Genomic DNA, 20,925 nt, shown 5'->3' on the forward strand with positions numbered 1-20,925 from the left:
TCAAAATATTTTCTGACAAACAGACAATGAGAGACTTTGTGAACAAAATACCTGCCCTACAGGAAATACTAAAGGGAGCACTACAGGGTGATAGAAGACAGGAGTGTGTGGTTTGGAACACAATTTTGGGAGATGGTAGCACAACAATGATGGCAATGACCAGCAGGATCTTGGAAACCATGTGTTGAAGATGAAGATGCTACTTTTAGTCTGCGTCTCCAAATGTCTGCTTGGAGCAGAGAACCCTACCCCATACTTCCACCTCTGACCACACCATACACAAAACTAACCTAGAACACCAGACCAGACTCTTAAATAAGAGAAAAATACTGAGACTTTTGTTCAAATTTTTATTTTTTGTATATATTTGTTAATAACAATTTGGCCTGCCCTAACTAATACAGAATCTGTCTGAGGTCTCATTTTAAGTTCATAAAACATATTACATTATAGGTAAACACTCCTTGTAGCCTATTAATATGATCTGCTTTCTCCTAGATCAATTAAACATCTTTGATAAGATAAAAAACTTAATCCACTATATATTGATTTTTGTTTTAGAACTAATAATATTTTAAACATATATATAAATGCAACCTATAAGAGGTAGTAATATGAATATTAAGCCTAGAAAATATGTTTATATTTTAATGGAGAGTTCTTTTAAAGTATTGCTTTTAAACTAAAGTGCCCTACTATTCTTAATCATATATTTCATACATTTGAAATCCAGTTCTTATAATACTTCTCTCTAACCCTTAAAATAATCACTCCAAATGATAAAACCCTAATTTGGACCTGAAATTTTAACTTTCATATTTCAACACATTCTATATAAGGATGCTAGACTTGAGTGCTTTCTTCTGAAATTTAAAACTGTAAAACCTATTAGTAAGCCATATTACTTTGTATTATCAAAACATCTTTGTACCTAATTTGAAAATTATTAATAATGGTCAAGATTCTAAAAAATTTCCCAAGATGTTCTGGAGGAATTCTGACTTACCAAGCTGCATATGTTATGCCATGGATATCCAAGGTTAAGGTCTCTGGTAACCTTTGATCTAGAGCTTTCTGTCTGAAGGAATTCTTTTGGTTTCCACTGTATAAGCTGAAGCAGATTGCTTCATATTGCATTACTTAATTTTTGTATAGATGGGCAAAAATAAAAAAAAAAGTTTGGAAAAAAAAAAAAAAATGTTCAGTAACCATATCTGGTAAGTTGCTACCAGACTGATGCACATAGAGAACATTTTCATCATTGTAGAAATTTTTTTGGATACCCCTGGCCTAGAAAACTCTACAGAGTTAGTTCATTCCTCGCATACTTTTTCAACTTTATCTCAAAACCCTCTTGCCCTCACTCATTCTGCTCCAGTCCCATCAGCCTTCTCACTCTTCCTCACGCATGATGAGCTTGTTGCCACTTCAGGGCCGTTGCATGTTTTCGTCCCTTTCGATAGACTATCCTTCACCGTGTTGTTCATGTCTTTGTTCAAATATCACTTTCTCAGTAAATCCTTCCCTGACCAGTTCTTAAAATAATGCCCATCCCATCAAGCTCTAACCCCACCTGCTTTAATTTCTTTATATTAAGCTGTTTATTATCTGTCTTCCTCAATAACATTTGTGCTCCATGAGGGCAGGGGCTTTGCCCTGTTTGCTATTGTAGCTCCAGGACTTGCAACAAAGCCTTATAAATAGTAGGTGGTTAATAACTATTTGTTAAATTAATATATGAATAGTCTTCTAATTTTTGACATATCACCTTTGGGAGTGTCTTAGTAGAAAACTCTGGACACTTGATTCTCCAAGGTTCCCAGAAATATTGCTTAAGAAGGAAACATTAACAGATTAGTAAGGTATTTTTCTTATCTATCAGAATTTATTCCTGATTATTTTTGAAGATTCATGGGAAATTCATACTACAGCCTTATAAGCTCAGCTTTTACCATTTATGTGAGTCCACATCATAATTTCAAATTTTGCTAGAAAGAACATGATGGGAACGAAGAGGGCTGGAACTGGAGCTGGCGCGGGTCAGGGGACAGTAGAGCACATGCACAAGAGGTAAAATGGCGTGGCATTTTTAAATCTCCCCAAGCTAAAGAACATACAGGAAAGAGGACTACTTTATAAAGGAGTCAAGAAAGGGAGTAGAAAGCTGAATTACGAACTATATATAGAGCCAGACTTCTAGGATTTCAATCACGTGTCTGCCACTCAGTGATCTGTAATCTTGGCCAAGTTATTGAACTTCTCTTTCCCTCAGTTTCCTTATCTTTATAATGGAGATAGTGATAGCAGCTACTTCATAGGGTTGTTGTGAAGATTAATAGAACAGTGCCTAGAACATTTCACAAACAATACAAATGTTTGCTATTGTTATTTTTTAGTGTCTATGATTATTGTTGATATTGTTTTTGTTATTGCTCTTAACTTCAATTAGGGAAACGAATCTCTTCCTCATTCACTACATTTCTGAGTCCATATCATCTTTTTAGATTTCACTGAAGAGAATTTGATAGGAGACAAGATCACTAGAGCTAGAGAGAGGAAAAGAAATACTGAGAAAGAGAGAAATTATATCCATGTGGATTAGTCAGCTAAAATTTGGCCAACATTTTCTTGGATATCACCTCTAAGATGCAATCAAAATATTTTGAAAGAAAAATAGAGTTTGTAGGAAGTCATCTCTCTACATGTTAACTATTTGGGCTCTGGAATGAGATACTTCATGATAGACATTCTATTTATGTGTAGTTACTTATTTCCAAGGGACTAGCACAGGATACTGTGCCCAGCCATCACCTGCCTACCGGCCCGTGGAAGTAAAGTCAAGGAAAAGCAACACAAATCAAAGTGTCAGGTTTCCCTCATTTTCAGTTTTAAGTATTTTGGATTTTGATACAGATATAGTCTAAATTTAAATATCCCAAAAAAGTTTTTAAAGATTGCTAAAATATTTCTCTCTGAATCCAAGCTGATACAACTTTTGTCATTATGCACAATTTTCTAAATGTGTTATATTTTGCTAGATGGAAGACATTATTGAGGACATAATCGGTATGGAATCACGTTTTAAAGAGGAAGGAACAGACTCTTCTCTGCAAAGAACAGTAAGTGTTTCCAGACCTGTGGAGGTCAATAGGCTGGAAATATATAATAGTCTTTGATGATATAAAAAGAAATTTTGTATGACTAGTTAACAGTATTTTCTTCTGCACTTTTGAAACCGACAGGATATATATTAGAAAATATTTATTGATACAGAAAAAAGATTATTTAATGTTATTGAGGAAGATTATAATGCTTGTACCATTCATTATCTCTGTTTCTCTACCTATCTAGCTCTCCCTCTACTCTAGATACACATCCATCTAATTATATATCTAATCTGCAATAGCATTTTCAGATTTCCTGTTTGAAGCATAGCATATAATCAAACACCCTCATAAATTTGTGACTAAATCTTGACAATTTCACCATGACTAATAACTATCAGATTCAGAGGCCATCTACCTTGTAAAGGAAAGAAAAAGATTATAACAACAAGAAATATAATTTACTTCCAATCAGTAACCTGAGTTTAAAGATGATACAAAGAAAAGTAGAATAGACCTTACCCTCCTTTAAAGCATGTAGAAAGACTTCAGTGGTGAAATTAGGACAAATTACTGGAATAATATCCAAATGAAGGATGGTTTCTTATCTCCTATTGAATTGCGGCTGTCTTCTCATTGTTCATTTATTAATCACTAAAAATTTTGTCTGTAAAGGCAATGTAAGCTCTTTCAATGCATTTTGAAGAGCTACTGTTGGTTGGTTTGTTTGTTGGTTTGTTGGTTTAGGACCTTTTAGATAACAGGAGAGAAAAGAACATGAAAGAGTGTGATTGAATTGTCCCCTTAAAAATTTCATTGAAAGCAAATAAATTCTGACCATATTGCATGTTGTGGCTATTGTTCATCATTTAACCAATGGACTTGACTATGTTACTGAAGGATATTTTAAATTTAGGGCTTCAAGAAAAATATTGAAGAAAGCAATCTTTTATTCCTTTATTAATTCTTAAACAGACTATCTAAAGAGAAAGGTATCTCTTTTTTTTTCCTCTGGCATGTAACCCCTCCATGTATAAAAGTCACTAATATCAGTATTGCCTGTTACATATCAGATAGAGCTTAAAACTTGGTTACTGTTGCAGACTATTTTTTTTTTTTTTTGATGGATTGGCAACTCTTTCTACCTCTTCTCTCTTCAGATTTCAAGTAACAGTTAAATGAAAGCTGACTAATTCTTTAGATAAATACTTTATTGATGCTGATTTCCCCTGTCTAATTTCACAGCACGAGGTTGCTATTTTCTTAACCATTATTCAACTTCTGGATTTAAGGAAATGGTGTTAATTTCCTGCAATCTTCTCTTCCTTGTATGTGGTACTTACTTCATTTAGATTATATCTTGAAATACTCTCTTAGTCAAATTATCTTACTTGTTTTGTAGAGGCTGTATAGAATGGCTTACTCAGTACAAATTGGTGGTAATGACCATCAGGAATTTTCTTTTGATACAAAGAAGGCACTTTTAAACTGCATTATCTCTATTTATATGAAGAAATATCTTCTGTTGACCAATCAGAGATCACAGATAATTCTAAATCAACATATAAAACCAAGCAATTCAATACACCAAATATTTATTGAATACTTATCATGTGCAGAACATATTACTCTATGTGACATTAAAAGTGGAGTGAGACACAATTTACAGTTTAAGAGGTGACATTATTGTGGGCAGTACAATGAGGTATACCAGAGAGACATTGAGGAAAAGAGCATGGATTTTCCTTTTAATCTAGATATTTCAGAAGTCACTTAACCTCTCTGCTTTGCTTTTTTCTTTCACATTATGGGGATAAATAAAAATATTTGCCTCAGAAGCTTTTTTCATATTGAATCTTAATACTAACAGTGTATATGTTGAACGCCATTCAGATAGTTGCTTTGGAACTCAACTAAAGGAGAATTTTGGAAATGCTTTAGGAAAAGTTGATGTTTGAGATTTGGTTATGAAGGATGGTTAAGCTTTTAAGAAGCAGACATGGAGAGAGAAAAATAGCAAGTTAAGAGAACAGCATAAGAAAAGGCAAGATGTGAGAAACAGAGAATTCTTAAGAATAGGTGGTAGAATAGAAGTAGGAAACTCTGAAGGATGTTTATAGTTCATGTGGATAAAAATAAGACCTGCTAGATTCAGTACCACTTTGAGTAAATAGTACTTTTGATTGCAGGTGACAAATCCTTGCTCATACAGGCTTAACCATGAAAGTAATTTATTAGCTCATGTCATCTAAAAATCCATAAGTAATACTGTAATTGGGCATCTCAAATATAATAGTCTCCATAAATTTTTCTTTGTTTTCTTCTCTGTTTGGCTATATGCTCAGTCATGTGCAGACACCATCATAGCCCACTTCTAGGTAAATCAGTTATTTTTCCAGAAATCCACTACTTGAAAGGAAAAAGAAGGTCCTGATTAATTCAAGCCAATCCTGGTGACCCCATTTCCCTGTCACAGTCTTGTTTAAGAATGGGCTTGTTCTACAGTCCTAATATGATGAGCAGGTCACTGGGGTCTTCTAGGAAGTTTTCTTCAGTCTTTAGAGGAAAACCAAGGAATAGAAGATGTCTTGTCTCTCCATGATGTTGCAGGATGATGTTAACTGTGAGGCTGTTGTAGCCGTTTTATCACTGAGAAGGTAGCTAAACTAGGGGTGGGGGAAAAGTAAACATGAAGGAAAAACCAAGAGAAAGACAAGTATTTGAAGCCTGAAACTTGTTGTTATCTTGTCCCTGAAGAATTCTTTTCCAATGGACTTCATGCTATGAAAGATTATTGTTTTTTCTTTATTTTATAAGCCAATTATGAAATTTAGCCAGGCCTTCCAGAAGATGACCAGTAGTAGCTTCAGATTGGTTAACCTAAAAAGGAGAACATCTTTTCTCCAGAAGTTCTGGTTAAAGCCCTGGGACAATTCTTATTACACCAGCTTCTGTCACATATCCACCTCTAAGTCAGTTCCACTGGATCTTGTGTCCCACCCTAGAGCTGTGGATTGGGCAGCCCCAAACAAGTTACCTCAACTAAGAGGAAGAACTAGAACAGGAGCTGTTCCCAAAATAAATGCGGATGAATTCTAATCAGGCTAAACCAAGAGATGTCTACCACAGTAAGCTTCAAAAGTGAGGATATTTAGTAATAATAATAATTACTGTTAATTGCTCACCCACTGCATTTATCACTTTTCTCAGTGGTTTAAGTATATTTTCTCTAGTTCTCACAGAAATATGCAAGGTCTCAAAGGTAATCCATCAAGTGCTCGATTAGTCACTTCAGGTCTCCTTTGCTGTGGCCTGAGCAGAAAATCTTGGAGGTCATGTAGCTAAGAATTATACCAGGATCAGTATATAGAGGCCTAAAAGTCCTGTAATGACTTGCGTTGGTGGGAAACTTGGAAGCTGCTGAGGGGAAACTTGGGGCACTTGTAGTGGTTCTTCATATTGATCCAGGGTGAATGAAGCAGCTAAAGGATTTTACAGATCAGTTTCACCCAGGTATTTCTGACCCAGCAATGACTGTTGATAATTATTGACTAGTTTCTGGATAATTAAGCAGAAATTACCTCTATTTGATCAATTTCTATTTGATCAAGAGAGTTAGCCACCTATGAATTAGTTTTAACTTCAACAACTGTAAACTGAACTGGAAGGAGTCATCTTGTAAGAAAAAAATCAGCCAAATCAGTCATACTCTATTCCATACCTTCACCTCTCAGTTTCTTTAACTCTTTAGTGTCAACAGTTTTTCTCCAGCCTATTTAAGCCATCACCTCACTTGGTAATATCCTAGATCTTGTTATTTACAATTTCTCCACATCTCTAAAATTTTTATTTCATACTTTATGACCATCACATTCTATTTTTTTCAGTGCACTTACTCTAGTGCTCCTATTTTACCAATTTCACAACTTTTTAGAGACTCCAAATCCATGGCCTCTCTGACTGCTTTCAGTTAATTTCTGTTTTCCTTCTCCTAACATTTTTAAAATTTCTTCCTTAACCTGTCTAGAATCCTGGGTTCAACATCATAACCAATTCTCTTGCAAACACTCTTAATATGGCCCCATTTCCTTCATGTTGCTTTCTGGCTCCCCTGGCAAAAATCTCAACCCTGATAAAACTCATCTCTCATCTTACTCCACGTCTTAACCCTAGCACCTGAGTAGACAAAATTTCACCTCAATGCTTATAGCACTCATCGCAAATATATCACCGAAATCTCACAGAGGAAATCATCACTACCAGAAAATACTACAGCTTTCTCCACTTTTAAGCTGATTTCCCTTTCACAACATATTTCAGAGAGAACGTATATGCAGATTGGAACTTACTCATTAGTTTGGCATCACCAGTTTGACTAAAATACTTTCCTTTGTTTTCACTTTTCTGTGATACTTTAAGCTCAAAACCTAAGCCAGTTCCACCATTTGCATCCTGGATCCCATTCATTCTCAATTTCTCAGGACTTTTCTTCTCTAAATAGCTCCTCCTTCTCCTATATCTTCAGTATCTTCTGCTCTATTGGATTATAAATATCAGCATTACATTTGTCTTTAATAACACCCATTACAATCAAATGGAACAAACCAACTTCTCTTGAACACATTTCCTCCCTGGCTACCACATCATTTTGCTATTCTACACAGAAAAAGTCACTGCTTCTGTTTTCTACCTGCCTCATTTCCTGATCTTCCATTCCCTACTTTCTGATAGAGCATTTGTCCCCACAATTGTACAAGGGCTCTTAAAACCAACCAATGTCCTATTTATTGCAGAAACTGATAGAAAATCCTGTGTTCTCATCTAACTTAGTTTCTTGGTGGCCTTTGACATGATTGACTGTTTCCTCATTCTTGATGTACTATCTGGGACTCTTTGGTTATGGTTATTTGGTACCATAATCTTTGGCTTTACACCCACTTTACTGCTTCTGCTCTAACAGATATCTCAATGCTGAAGTGTCCCAGGGCTCAGTCTTCAGCCCTCTTTTCTCATTCATACTGTACAGGTGCTCTCAACCTGTCTCCAGTCTCCTAAACACCAACTCATGTATCCTATTGCTTACTTGGCATCATTTGTTTTTCTAATAGACACTTCAAACTCAATGTGGCTGAAAAGAAGCTTTTGTTGTTTTCCCTCCAAATCTGCCTTTGGTTAACTAGAACAAACAAACAAACAAAAATTGTTCTTACTCGTCTCTCTCTTACTCCCACACCCACATCTTTCCATAAGCCCCTTTTATCAGAATCTAAGATATCCAGACTCTCAACACTTCTCACCATCTCTGCTACTAAAAATTTTCCCAGGCCACCATCATCTCCCACCTGACCTCAAGCAACTGGCCACAACTTAGTGTCCCTGCCACTTCTTACCACTTATAGCTGTTCTTCACCAAGGAGCAGGCATGATTTTTCTAAAGCAATAATTAGATCATGTTTATCCCTGCTCACATTCTATTAATTTCCTGGTAGCCTCCGAATATAATTGAGACTTTTTACCATAGATACTTCGCTCTGATTTTAGGGTTGGGCTTCAGTAGCCCTCTTCTTAGGGCCATTGAACCTACTTTTCATTTTGGTTGAGAAACTTTTCTCCTGGATCTTTGCATGACTGCTTCTTTATGATTGAGCTATTTAGTCAACATTATCTTTTCAGAGAGGCCTTCCACAATTACCCCAGCTGAAAGACCCTACCCCATCACCTCCTTAACTCAATATCTTATTTTATATACTTCCTGGCACTTATGAATACAGTAACCAAAATTATCTTATTTATTATTTGATGTACATATTTATTGCCTGCTTTCACTCCTAGAATGTAAATTTCCTGAAGACAGATTTTGTCTGTCTTTTTCACTGCTGTGTCCCTGGAGTTTAGCTCAATGACCTGTTGATCATTATATTTTCAGCACCCAGCAGAGCATCTAGCACATCATGGATGCTCAGCAAATGTGTATTAAATAAACTACACTAGAAGGCATGCATAGTGTTAAAAAAATAAGTTGTTACCATTATACATTTCTGTATAGGATTTTTTTTTAATGGAAAAAAGGGAGCAAGCACAAGAATAGCAACAACTGTAAAAATAGCTACCATGGACTAGATACTACCTGACAGGGATTATGCAAGATACTCTTCATGAATAACTGCATTTCATCCTCACAACAGACCTATGAGACAGGGGCTATTACTACCTATAATCACTTTATAAATGAAGAAGGAGGCTTAGAGAGGTTCAGTAACTTGCCCCAGTTCATAGTTGGCAAATGGCAGGGTAGGTGCTTGAATCCATCCTACATGATGCCATCTGCAAAGATCCTGCCCACTCTGCTGGGCCAGCAGCTTTAACAAGGCAGCCATTTCATGGAACTTTAGAATCTTAGAATTTTTGAAGGGACAGTACAGTGATCTATTCCTCTGCCACTCTCTAGCTGAATGATTGTTTAGCCTTTGAGCTTAGATCTGTCATTTCCACCCATTGGTCTTTGCTTCACCCTTCCTTTCAGAGATGTGGTTGTGCATAGTAACATTTCTTTTTATCATACGTAGGTATTTTTCAATCAGGTGTCTGTAAATGCTAGTGGCATTTGGCAATCTAAGTAAACTGTTATAGTTAAAGACCATTCCAGAGATGAAGAATGAGTAAATATTAACAACTCTCTGTGCTTGGTTGGAACTTGAAAGGACTGCATAACATCAACAAGCAAGCTTTTGTCAATCACAATCTAGACCAGATTAGTCTTAAAGTCCAAGGAAGAACCAAAGTTCACCTTAGTACAGAAGTTTCTGCACAGCTTTCCCGGTTATCGTTTGCAAGCTTAAGGAAAAGAAAATGATGAAGGAGAAAGAGAAAACCATTGCTATTGTGAAGGTTATAGACACTTCAAAGTTAAAACTGGTGAGCAAGTGTATTTTGGAATTCTTTTGATGTTTAGAGATTAAAAACACTTTAAATACTGAATTTAAACTTTATAAATTTATAGTCAATAGAATAAAGTATGTAGAAATTGAGCTTTAAAATCTATAAAATATAATCTGCTGTATTGACAAGTTTGTTTTCCTAGCAAGATGGTTTTTCATGTTCTGGGCTAGAGTAAAAAATTTTGATAGACTATTTCATAAGAGTTGTTAAAGCTAAAGTAATATTTTATTGTGAATTTTTCATCAAAGATGTGAGGGCTCCGCACATTATTTCTCATAGTGTTTATATTAAATTAATGACCATTTTTGTTAACCTAATACTAAATTAATCATGTGTATATAAAATATATGATGCACAAATTATTTATATGTTACTGTTCTCTGTTCTGTATTTTTTCTTTTCTATTTGAGTTGTTAACCAGCTGGCCAAAGAAAAGGGATCTCCTACTCCCTCTCAATATATCTTTTTATTCACTCATAATAGATAAAAATATAATAATAATCCAATGAGTCTTCTCTGTACAATACTTGTTTTTCAAACCTCAGAATCCTGCTTTGGCAAATTAGATAAAGTTAGAGGGAAATCAATGCTGTTTGCCCTAACACTGGAAAAATCTAGTTTACCAAATTAAATGAATAAATACCAAAAAGGAAAGAAAATAGTCTCTCAAATGCTGCTTTTTCATGTGGGCCTACATTGTGCAGGTTTATGCTCCTTTACAGTGCTCCCTCTTTGCCCAGCATCTATCTTTGTTTGTCTAGTTATTCTACCTAGTAGTATATGCTCACTTTTTCCATTTTAGGTTCACAGTGACTGTCTTCACAGAAAAAGCAAAACTGAGAATCCAAATAACTAAAAAATTTCCCTCAGTTTCCCATGAAAATCATACACTAGATAGATAGATAGATAGATAGGTGATAGGAAGGAAGGAAGGAAGGGAGAGAATGAATCTGGAAATTTAATATGTGATTATATACAAGTTTTATTGCCTTTTTTGCATTTATAATGAAAAATTATCCGGACATTATACACACACACACATCCAGGTAATTCTTGGTGTTTCAGAGCAATAATTGATTTGTAGGAACATGGTGACTATATAGTATGGTGAGCGAATATAAATAAAGAAGCCTAAAACAATAAAAATAAATAAATTAGAACGTTTATGGGAGAGTTTATTAGTCCTATAGTAATTTGATGAAGAGGAAATTAACCAGACTTCCATGAGGGAGAGTGCCAGAGAAGATTTCAACCTTAGGCTGAGACTTAGAGGACAGGTTGGCTTTTGATACTCACTGAAGAGTTGAGGGCATTTGAGGTGTGGATAGTAGCAGTGGGAAAGAATAAAACTGAGAAAAAATATAGTGCAATTACTTCTAACCTTCTTGAGTATTTGAAACACTTTTTACTATTAAAAGTATTCAAGGCAAGGACCCTTCCACAATAGGATAAGTAGTAAAGAATCCAGCCTTTGTGTAGACAGACTGGTTTTGAATCCCAAGACTTCTATTTGTAAAGCTCTATGATCTTGAGCTAATTACTACCTTTTCTCAAAGCTTTAATGATTTTACATTTAAAATTAGAATTATAATACTCATTCCATAAAATTGTTATAAAGATTACTTGAGGTATTGTTATTTAAGCTCTCGTTGTGGAACATACTTAGCATAGTACCTGTCATATAATAAATACTCAATAATATATTATATAGTATATATATTATAATGATTGTATTTTATCATCTTTTTGAAAAATTACCCATATAAGGATTTGTAGATTATGTGTTTTACTCTTTCCCTGATGCCTTCCCTCCCACTTGGTCTGAAATCTATTGTTGGAGGCCAATAATGTTGAATGGATAATGTGGGGCTAAATCATGAGGTTTCGATAGTTAGACACAAGAGCTTGGGTTTAATATGAGTTAAAGGGGAAAGATTTTAGATTTGGGATCCGTGAGCTGCGAGAAATAAATTTGTCTGAGAGGGGCTGTTGGGAGTTAATTGAGAGGAATGGTGGGATATTAGATGGAAGGATGTGATTTATACTTAGCTGCCTGAGGTTCTTGAGGCATGAGAATAGAAAGAACATTAAAACTGAGAGATGACTTGAAAGAAAACAATTTTATAATTGGGTGACAGATTGGATGTAGTATCCAGAAAGGGAAGAGGCCCTAAGAGTTGGGAATGCATATATGGAATTTAAAGCAGATTATTTATGTTGTCCTTTATTATATTTGGCCTGAGGAGAATAAATGGATATATGAAAGTTTTCTTAGTTTATTTATATGTTTCTATGATAATTTTTTTTGCCCAGATTTTATATTCTTTTAGGGTAGCACTGATATTAAACATAGGCCTAGCTATATAGTTTTAGGATTATGGAAATTTACTACTATTGTCTCAAAAACAAGTTCCCACTGCACTGGATTTCAATGGGGGGGTGTCTCACCTTGCATTCCAGATTTAAGATTGTAAATTGGAGACATTAATAACTTCTATAAAAAAGGCAAGATTCCCAGAAAATGCAAGACAAAATGTGTATTATTGCAAATATGTAACTGAAGCCTTGGTCCTTAAGAATTTCAATCAGAGGGAGTAGAGAAATGTGGTAAACTCTGTTTCACATCATATAAAGTGTCCAAAGGAGTATTTTACACATGATCAAGTCAGCATCTTTATATAATAGTTAAGTAGAGTAGGAGATGAAGAGTACAAAATCAAAGAAAAGGATCAGAATATCTAAGCCTGAAGAGGTAGATAACTTCCTTCAGAAACCAATTCTGCAGTAGAATTTTCATGGGAAAGAAATATTATGTTAAAGTGTTTGTCTTATCCAGAAAAGTTTACTGTACCTATGCATTATATGTAGAATCACTTTCATATAAATATCAATTAAAATTCAGTTACAATGCTTTAATATAAAGGAGACTCCAGTTACAATTTTAAGAAAAATTTTGCACTGTTGTCAAACTGTTATTGTCATTTCATACAACTGTTATGTCATTTGACAGCATTGGTTTTGGTCTTCTCTCTTCTTTCAAGTTTGTTACTCTAACATGTTTTTGACTAGGAACCACAGGTAATGAACTTATTTTAGTTGTTTTGAACATGTATAAAGGATATCATGCTGTGTGTGATCTTTCACAGTTTTCATTTTTTCTATTAATATTGTATTGCACTTAAAGGAGTATATTTGATAATGTCAAAATACCGGTTTTCTTCTCTTATTACCTTGGCTAGAATTTCAAATACAAAGTTGAATACTGTCAAAGGGAATAATTTCAAAGGGAATGATTCCAATATTTCTTAGTTAGGATGATATTTGCTCTCATGTTTCAAAGATACTCTTTATCAAGTTAAGAACTAAGAGTTTTTTTTTTTTTTCTTTTCATTTGAGTTTATTTAAACACAGTTCTCAAAACATTTGAGTGAAATAGGGCCTCCTTTGGTGAGCAAAGGACCTGAAAATACTATTTAAAAAATGAACAGGCAAATTCTTCAGTTCATCCATGGCACAGGTGTAGTGTTCTCTTCTTTTATCCTGTACTTTGAAGCACCCAGTTTTTTGTATAGCCTAAAAGCTAGAAGAACAAGAGTAAATTTGTGGTGGAATGTATTGTCACTTGCTGATAATTATAGTCGAGATAACCATTATCCCCTTTGTAACAAGCTTTAGCCTTTTGTAGGCATATATTGTGTAACTCTTTTCTTTACTCCTTGCTATATATAATACAGAATACACAAAGGCTGACAAATCCACATTTAGATAAGCATTAAGCATTTGCTGTATTGAAATCTTTAGTTCTAATACTGGCCATACAAAGTTACAGAGCCTAATTTTAACACTTATTTAGAGGTATATTCAAGTATGGTATTTTTCATGGACTAGAGGAAAAAGGGCATTTTTGTCTTTAAATTTACTACCGATAACTTAATCAGAATAGTTCTGCTAAGCATTGGTATGTTAGAAAGAAAAGTAGAAATCAAAGTGTTTATTGTTGCTTTTTGCCATTTGGTGGCATTTTACACACAGGCTTCAATCTTCAGAATACCCTGGATTCAGTAGAAAAATCTTTTAAATGATGTTTGTACAATAGCAACTTCTCAGCAATCAAAATTTAGTCTGTAAAAAAATACATGCAAAACATACTTTTCTGAAAACACTTAGTTTTGAACAAAGCACCAAACTACACAAATGCAGAATGAAAAAAGCATTTCAACTCCACCAAAAGCAGTCATCATGAAAAGTGTAAAGTCACCTAACTTCACTAGGCACTGTTCACTTTTTAAACAGGAGACAAAAAATATTGTCCACAAGCATCCCAACTCTAGGGCCGGTTTCAGAAAATCTTCAACTTCATGCTTTAATAACATCTAGGTGAGTATGATCGAGATCTGGAATGTGATCTGTATCCTCCACGACTGCAGTAAGGAGGTGACCACCTTCTGTAAATCTGATCCCTGTCTTGAGCAGCTCTCCATCCTCCACCTCCTTCACCTCCTCCTCTGTATGATCTGCTATAGTAGTCCCGATCATCATAGCCTCGATCATATCCTCTGCCATAGTAATCCCTACAGCAAGAGCTGCCATAGGTAGGTCTCCCATGTAAATTCCTGGTGTTGGGGTATGCGGTCTTTTAGTGATAGAGAAATCAACTGTGATCCTACGACCATCAAGCTCCATTCCGTTGGCACGCTCTTTAGCTTCCTTGGCATTATCTACATTTTCAAAATGTACAAAGGCAAATCCTCTTCAATGTCTAGACTGCTGGTCATATACAATAGACACGTCAGCAATGGGGCCATATTTAGAGAACACTTCTCTTAAATCTCTTTCTGTGGTGTACAAGCTCAACCCAAATACTCCAAGACAGCAGTTCGGATCAGGATTCGCCGGATTTCCAACATAACGCCTGCGGGTAGACATGGGAGAATGACTGTGGCTATGCGGTCTGTAATAATCTCGGCTGTGAGACCTGCTACAGGATCGTTAATGAGGGCAGGATCGAGACCGTCAGTTTGTATAATGCCTTCGAGAAGTTCTGGATCTAGACCTAGATTCAGATCTGGACCTGGACTTTGATCTGGAACGCGTGGAATCTTCCTTGGAGCGGGACCTTGCAGGGGTATGCCTTGCAGATTTCCCAGATCCGTGAGCACTTCCATTCCTGGAAGCAGAACGGGATTCCCGCTCTCCCTAGTCCTGCTCGCCGCTGTCGCTCGAGACTCCCGGCTGCTGTCGCTGCTCGATGTACTTAATGGAAGCTCTGGCGCCCTCTTCATCGAGGCTCCGCCGCAGCATCTCGGAAAACACTGCCTTTAAAACCGCTCAGAGCCGAAGTGCCCCGCACCGCCTCCGCACGGGCTCTTAGAACTAAGAGTTTTTAATCATAAATGGCATTGTGTTTTATCTAATGCTTTTTCTGAATCTGTTGAGATGATCATAGTTTTCCTTTTTTCTTTTAATGTCATAGATTACATTTATGGAAAACCCAACTAGATTACAGTAAATCATCTTGTTTATATCTTCTTGGATTAAATTACTAACAATAGTGTGCTTAAAGTTATTGCCTTGAGTGAAATGGGCCTATTAGTTTTCCTTTCTCATAATGTCTTTGTATGAGTTGGGATGTATTCCCTGTTGTCGCTGTTGCGTGAAAGAGTTGTACAAAATTGGGATGGTATGTTTCTTGAAAATGGAGCTATTTTTCTTTACTGTAAAATCATCTAGTCCTGACATTTTCATGAATATGTTTAAAGATTGCTTCAGTGTCTTTCATAAGTATGCTACTTGTCAAGATATCAATTACTTTTTCAGTCTGTTCTGCTAAATAATATTTTTAAAGAAGTTTATGCCTTTTGTCTAAGCATTCCCAATTACTGGCAAATCATTGTTAGTAATATCTCTTATCTTCTTAATCTCAACTTGTCCTATGGTTATATCCTTCTTTCATTTTAAATTTTGTTTATTTGCTCTTATTCCTTTTAAAAAAATCTTTTTATTGTAGTGACATATATACAACTCAAAATCTCCCATTTAACCACTTTCAAGTGTACAATTCAGTGGCATCTATTATATTCCCAACATGGTGCTACTATCACCAACATCAATACCCAAACTTTGTCACCACCCCAAACAAAAACTCTGTATCCAATAAGCAGTAATTCTTTCCCTTCACCCCCAATCCCTAATAACTAATCCCTAGTAACTAATAACATATTGTCTGTTTTTATGAATTACTTATTCTAGGTATTTCATATAAGCAAAATCATACATTTGCCTTTTTGTGTCTGGTGTATTTCACTAAACATGATATCTTTAAAGTTCATCCATGTTGTAGTATGTATCTGAACTTCATTTCTTTTTACAGCTGAATAATATTCCATTGTTTGCATATAATAGTATGTCAATCTTGTTAATTTTTTAAAAACAACTTTGTCTTGTGGAACTACTATTATATCATTGTTTTGTATTTTACTGATATCTGCTCTTATTTTAATTATCTGTTCATATTCTTTGAGCTTATTTGGTTATTCTTTTTCTAACTTCTTATGAATGATATTTAGTTCATCAAATTCCAAAAATTCTTCTATTTTTCTCATATTTTATTTAAGGCTATATATTTCCTTCATAACTTTGCTTTGCCATGTCTCAGAAGTTTCTTTATGTCTTCTCATTATCCTTCATTTATTTTATAAATTGCATTATGATCTTGTATTTAACCCATGAAATATTAATACTTTTTACATTTCCAACTATTCGAGAAATCGGAGACCCTCTGAAATGTGTTGAGGGTTTATTTTGGATGACTGTATAATCAATTTTTGTATATGCTCCATATGTACTTGAGAAAACTCAAGTATACACCTCTCATTTTTGGTTAGAATTATTTACATGCTTATTAGGCCAAGCTGTTCAGTTTTATTTTTCTGTTCTTCTATAAGATTTTTCTGCTTGACTTTTAAAAAATGAGGAGAAATGTGTTGGAATCTCCCACTGTGATGGTGAATTTATTCATTTATCCCCATAGTTCTATAAAATTTTGCTTCATATATTTTGAGGTTGCTTTGTTAGGTGCATACACACTTATAATTGCTATGCCTAATTGGAGAATTGAACATTTCATTATTATGGAATGACTCTATTTTAATAATGCTTTTAGTTTTAAGGGCTATTTTCTCTGTTATAGTATAGCTATATCAGTGTTCCTATGGTTATCATTTGCTGGATATTTCTTTTCCCATCCTTTAACTTTCAACCATTGTGTATCCTTTAACTACATAGGTGTGTCTATTGTAAACTACATATATCTGGATACTGTCTTTTTACTTAATCTGTAAGTCTTAACTGGGGAGTTTGCACTGATATTATCTGGATTCTAGTACTGAATTATGGCTGTATGTTTCACTTTACCTGTGATCTTGGCCCCTGCCTTTTTACAGACCACAACCACTTTACCAAGATATTTGATTACTTTTCTTTCATATTTCTTGTATTATATCTTTTAAATCTCCCCTTCTACTTAAGTGCTTCACCTAACAGTGTGCTCAATGTTGGCCTTTGTTGGTTAAATCTTCTTTAGAATTTTATGCCTAAGAGTATTTTTATCATGGCCATATCCCATGATAAAAATATGAGATAAGTGAATTCCATTTGGGCTGAATGTAAAACTCCATGCTTTAAGTTCTTTTCTTTCAATATTTTAAACATACTGATTCATTTTCTGCTTTCATACAGTTTTGCTATTTAAAAAACCTTATATCAATCTGGTTCCTGTTACTTCAACTTCTCTTTTTCTATTTAGAATTTTAGATTTTTTTCTCTTTGTCATTGTGTATTCTTGAATTTTGGTATAATATGTCTGACTATATATTTTGCCTGTCTTTCTTCATTGGTGTCAAAGATAAAGTAAAAGACTTGTGTTTTATTTAGTGCTAATTCTGGGAAATGTATATCCATTACTTTTTAAAATATTTCCTCCCTTCCGTTTTTATTTTTCTCTCCTCTGAGACTCCTATAATCTATATGTTAGTTCTTATACTTCTATCTTCCAAATTGATCAAGTTTTCTTTGATATGTTCTATTTCTTTGTCCTTTCCTTCATCATCCTGGAAGTTTACTTTGATCTGGTTTTATAATTCAGTAATATCTTTCTCAGTGTATCCATTATGCTATTTTTCCATTATATAGTTTTATTTCTTTCAAGTATTTGATTTTTCATACCTCCTATTTCTGCTTGGCCATTTTTAAGTTTACTTGATTTTGTTTCTTATTACAAATTATTATAAATACTTTCCCTTATTTATTTTAGAATGTGTATTATGTGTACTGAGCTTATTTTAGAATCTTGGTTTTATCTGCTTTTTTTCTCTTTTGGTAATAATTCTAATACTGCATATTGTTTTACTTTTGAAATAGCCATTTCCTTCTAATGTTTTGTTATTTTGACAAGCTCTAGTCAGGGGATATTAGCTACTATGGCAAGCAGTGTATATGTGGAAAGATCAGACCCTTGACCATTTTGGTCTCAGTCTCCTCAGTGGAGGTGTGCATAAGCTCTAGGTGGAAAACCCCAGATACATGGAACCATTGCTAGTCGCTCCTAATCCAAAGCATTTCATCATGTCAGTACTTCACTTTTACTGTCAGAAAAAAGCATTATCTTTAGAGGCAGATGCTGTAGGTGTCAAAAAGATTTTGTAATAAATTATTATATGCTTTCAAAAGTTGAGAATTTATTGCTATTGTTAATAATGCTCCCATATTGTCAATTCCTAGGTTTTGTTTACTGAAAAAGATATGCTTGTTTTTAATCAGAATAGGAAATATTTCTTCATAAAATGGCTCTCCATTTGCTTACTAATCTAGAAAATAAAGAAAAGGCTTAGAATGTAGTTACCTGAATAAGACACTTTGACAAATAGACATATTCTTGTTTTCAGATGTGTATGTAATCTTTAAATTTTCACTAATGTTTTGCTCTTAGATCTTTTAATGGAAAAAAGGCACTTTAGGTTACATGAAGTGTATTACATACTTTAAAATTGAAACCAATCATCTAATGATATTCAAAAAGTAATTAGCCATTTACATGAAATAGAGGAGTACCTATAGCATGAAATTAAATAGGATATTAATCATTGAGCTTTAGAGCATAAATTACACAATAACCAAGGTCAGGAGAAGAGCTATTAATAGCTGTAGTTAAGCAGGATTAGATTCATTATCAGAATTTCAGCCCCGTTTTTAAGGAATAACACAATGGGTACAGTCTGAACAGGTAATGTGGACCCAGCAAAGTGCTGTACTTAGGAACCTATTGCTTTATTGCTGCAGTGTGTATATAATATGGTTCCTTTTCTTCTTTAACATTTCTGCAATTTGCCACTTCTGCACTGGAATCCATCTGAATTCAGGCTCTTCAGAGGAAAAAATGCCCTTTCCTTATTTTCTTCACCCTCACTCCCTCTCTTTTTGTTCAGCACGTCCATTAAGTTTCTCAGAGGTACAGTGGAAATGTGCAGTTCAGTTAGTGATGCCTCAGCTCATAACTGAAAGACTTCAAAATTATCTTGTAAACTTTTACTTTAAAAAAAATTACAGAATGACTCACATATTAGGACAATATCTGTGTTTTTTAAAAAATTCTTCCTAATTATACTATTTTGATACTAATACACATCAGCTTCCCAGGTTAGATCAACTTTGCCCCTATTTTGTAGATGATCAAATTAAGAAGGAATAAGTATCTGGCCTAAGTAGCTCCCTTCCAAGATCCACAAAGTGGAAGTACATTTGAAACAATGATTTTATATAAACTAAAGATGAGGGGTTAATGAAAAAGTTAATAAAGAGAATAACCAATATATAGAAATATGTCAGAATACAATATGAAGTCTATAATATTCTTACTGATTTGCACCTAAAATGATATATTGACCATTTTCCACTGCTTTTTCAAAGTTTGTTTCTTAAAATGATACATTATTTATTACCTATAGTTTCATAGATTTTTATGTAAGAAAGTAATGTAGGTCTTAATATATCTTCCTTTACATTTATTTCCAGTCTGATTATATAGGTATCAAAAAAAAAAAAAGTCCCCTCAGTTTGAATTAATGTTTTGCATGAGGTGGGAATGTAGAGTTAGATTTTTTGTAATAATCTGGTTATAGTTTTGATTACATGCATTGTTCCTAGTGCTTGAGGAGAGAAAAAATTGCTAATTATTCAGTTCTTGGTTTACTGCCCAGAAATGGAATAAAGATACTTAGAATGGAAATATTTTAAATATTTAAAATCTACATCTTAAAGGTGGCCTGCTTTGGAATATTGACTATTCACTCATATTATGAATTTATTTGTGTTTATTTTGGGGGTGATCAAATCAGTAAGCACATTTTGAATAATGAAGAGATGCAATTTTGAATTTTGTATAAAGCATTTTAGTTTTCTGAAAATTTATTCCCATGAAGCACTTTAAGAATTTCAATGTTGCTATAATTGGATGTACCCTATATCCACTAGAGGGAAAAGTAGTTTTAGACTACTTTTGGTTACCAGCTGGGATATTTATAATAATCTAGAACATTAAGTGTACAATGAGAGAAAGTATGCCTTCCAGGAAGGAAAGTTTCTCAATTAGCTGTATGAAATACCTCTTGACTGTGAGTTGCTGGTAGCAGTGATGGCATTAAGAAGGCTTCCAAAATGTTCTACCATTATACATAATTTGTGGTGTGCAATGAACTTTCCAACTTTGCTAAAGTGCATATTGATTTTTTCCAAAATGATTCTTTTAATTGCATTCATTTATAACCAGGTCATATACAGGATCAAATCTCCATAACTTTGTTAATATTAATCATAATTTTCCATCATG

The 20,925-nt window shown here is 34.3% G+C and overlaps 1 protein-coding gene and 1 pseudogene across 6 annotated transcripts in view; one reads left to right on the top strand and one right to left on the bottom strand.

Annotated features, from left to right (window-relative positions):
* The window catches only part of TFEC (transcription factor EC), a 149,408-nt gene that overhangs the window by 110,196 nt on the left and 18,287 nt on the right, over positions 1–20,925 (top strand). For 4 of the 6 annotated variants that reach the window (XR_005216982.1, XR_005216983.1, XM_037836335.1 and 1 more), the window contains exon 3: positions 3,039–3,119. The exons of 1 other annotated variant lie outside the window; for it this stretch is intronic. Coding sequence is in view for 3 of the 5 variants with exons in the window: in XM_037836335.1 (XP_037692263.1) it covers positions 3,039–3,119 (81 nt within the window). In the remaining 2 variants the exon portion in view is untranslated. Of the gene's footprint in view, positions 1–3,038; positions 3,120–9,897; positions 10,020–20,925 lie in introns of those variants that run through there. One more of the 6 variants, XM_037836338.1, reaches the window with a different exon arrangement.
* LOC119534757 lies at positions 14,407–15,344 on the bottom strand (annotated as a pseudogene).

Source organism: Choloepus didactylus, chromosome 5 (genome assembly GCF_015220235.1).
Source record: "Choloepus didactylus isolate mChoDid1 chromosome 5, mChoDid1.pri, whole genome shotgun sequence".
Taxonomy (NCBI): domain Eukaryota; kingdom Metazoa; phylum Chordata; class Mammalia; order Pilosa; family Megalonychidae; genus Choloepus; species Choloepus didactylus.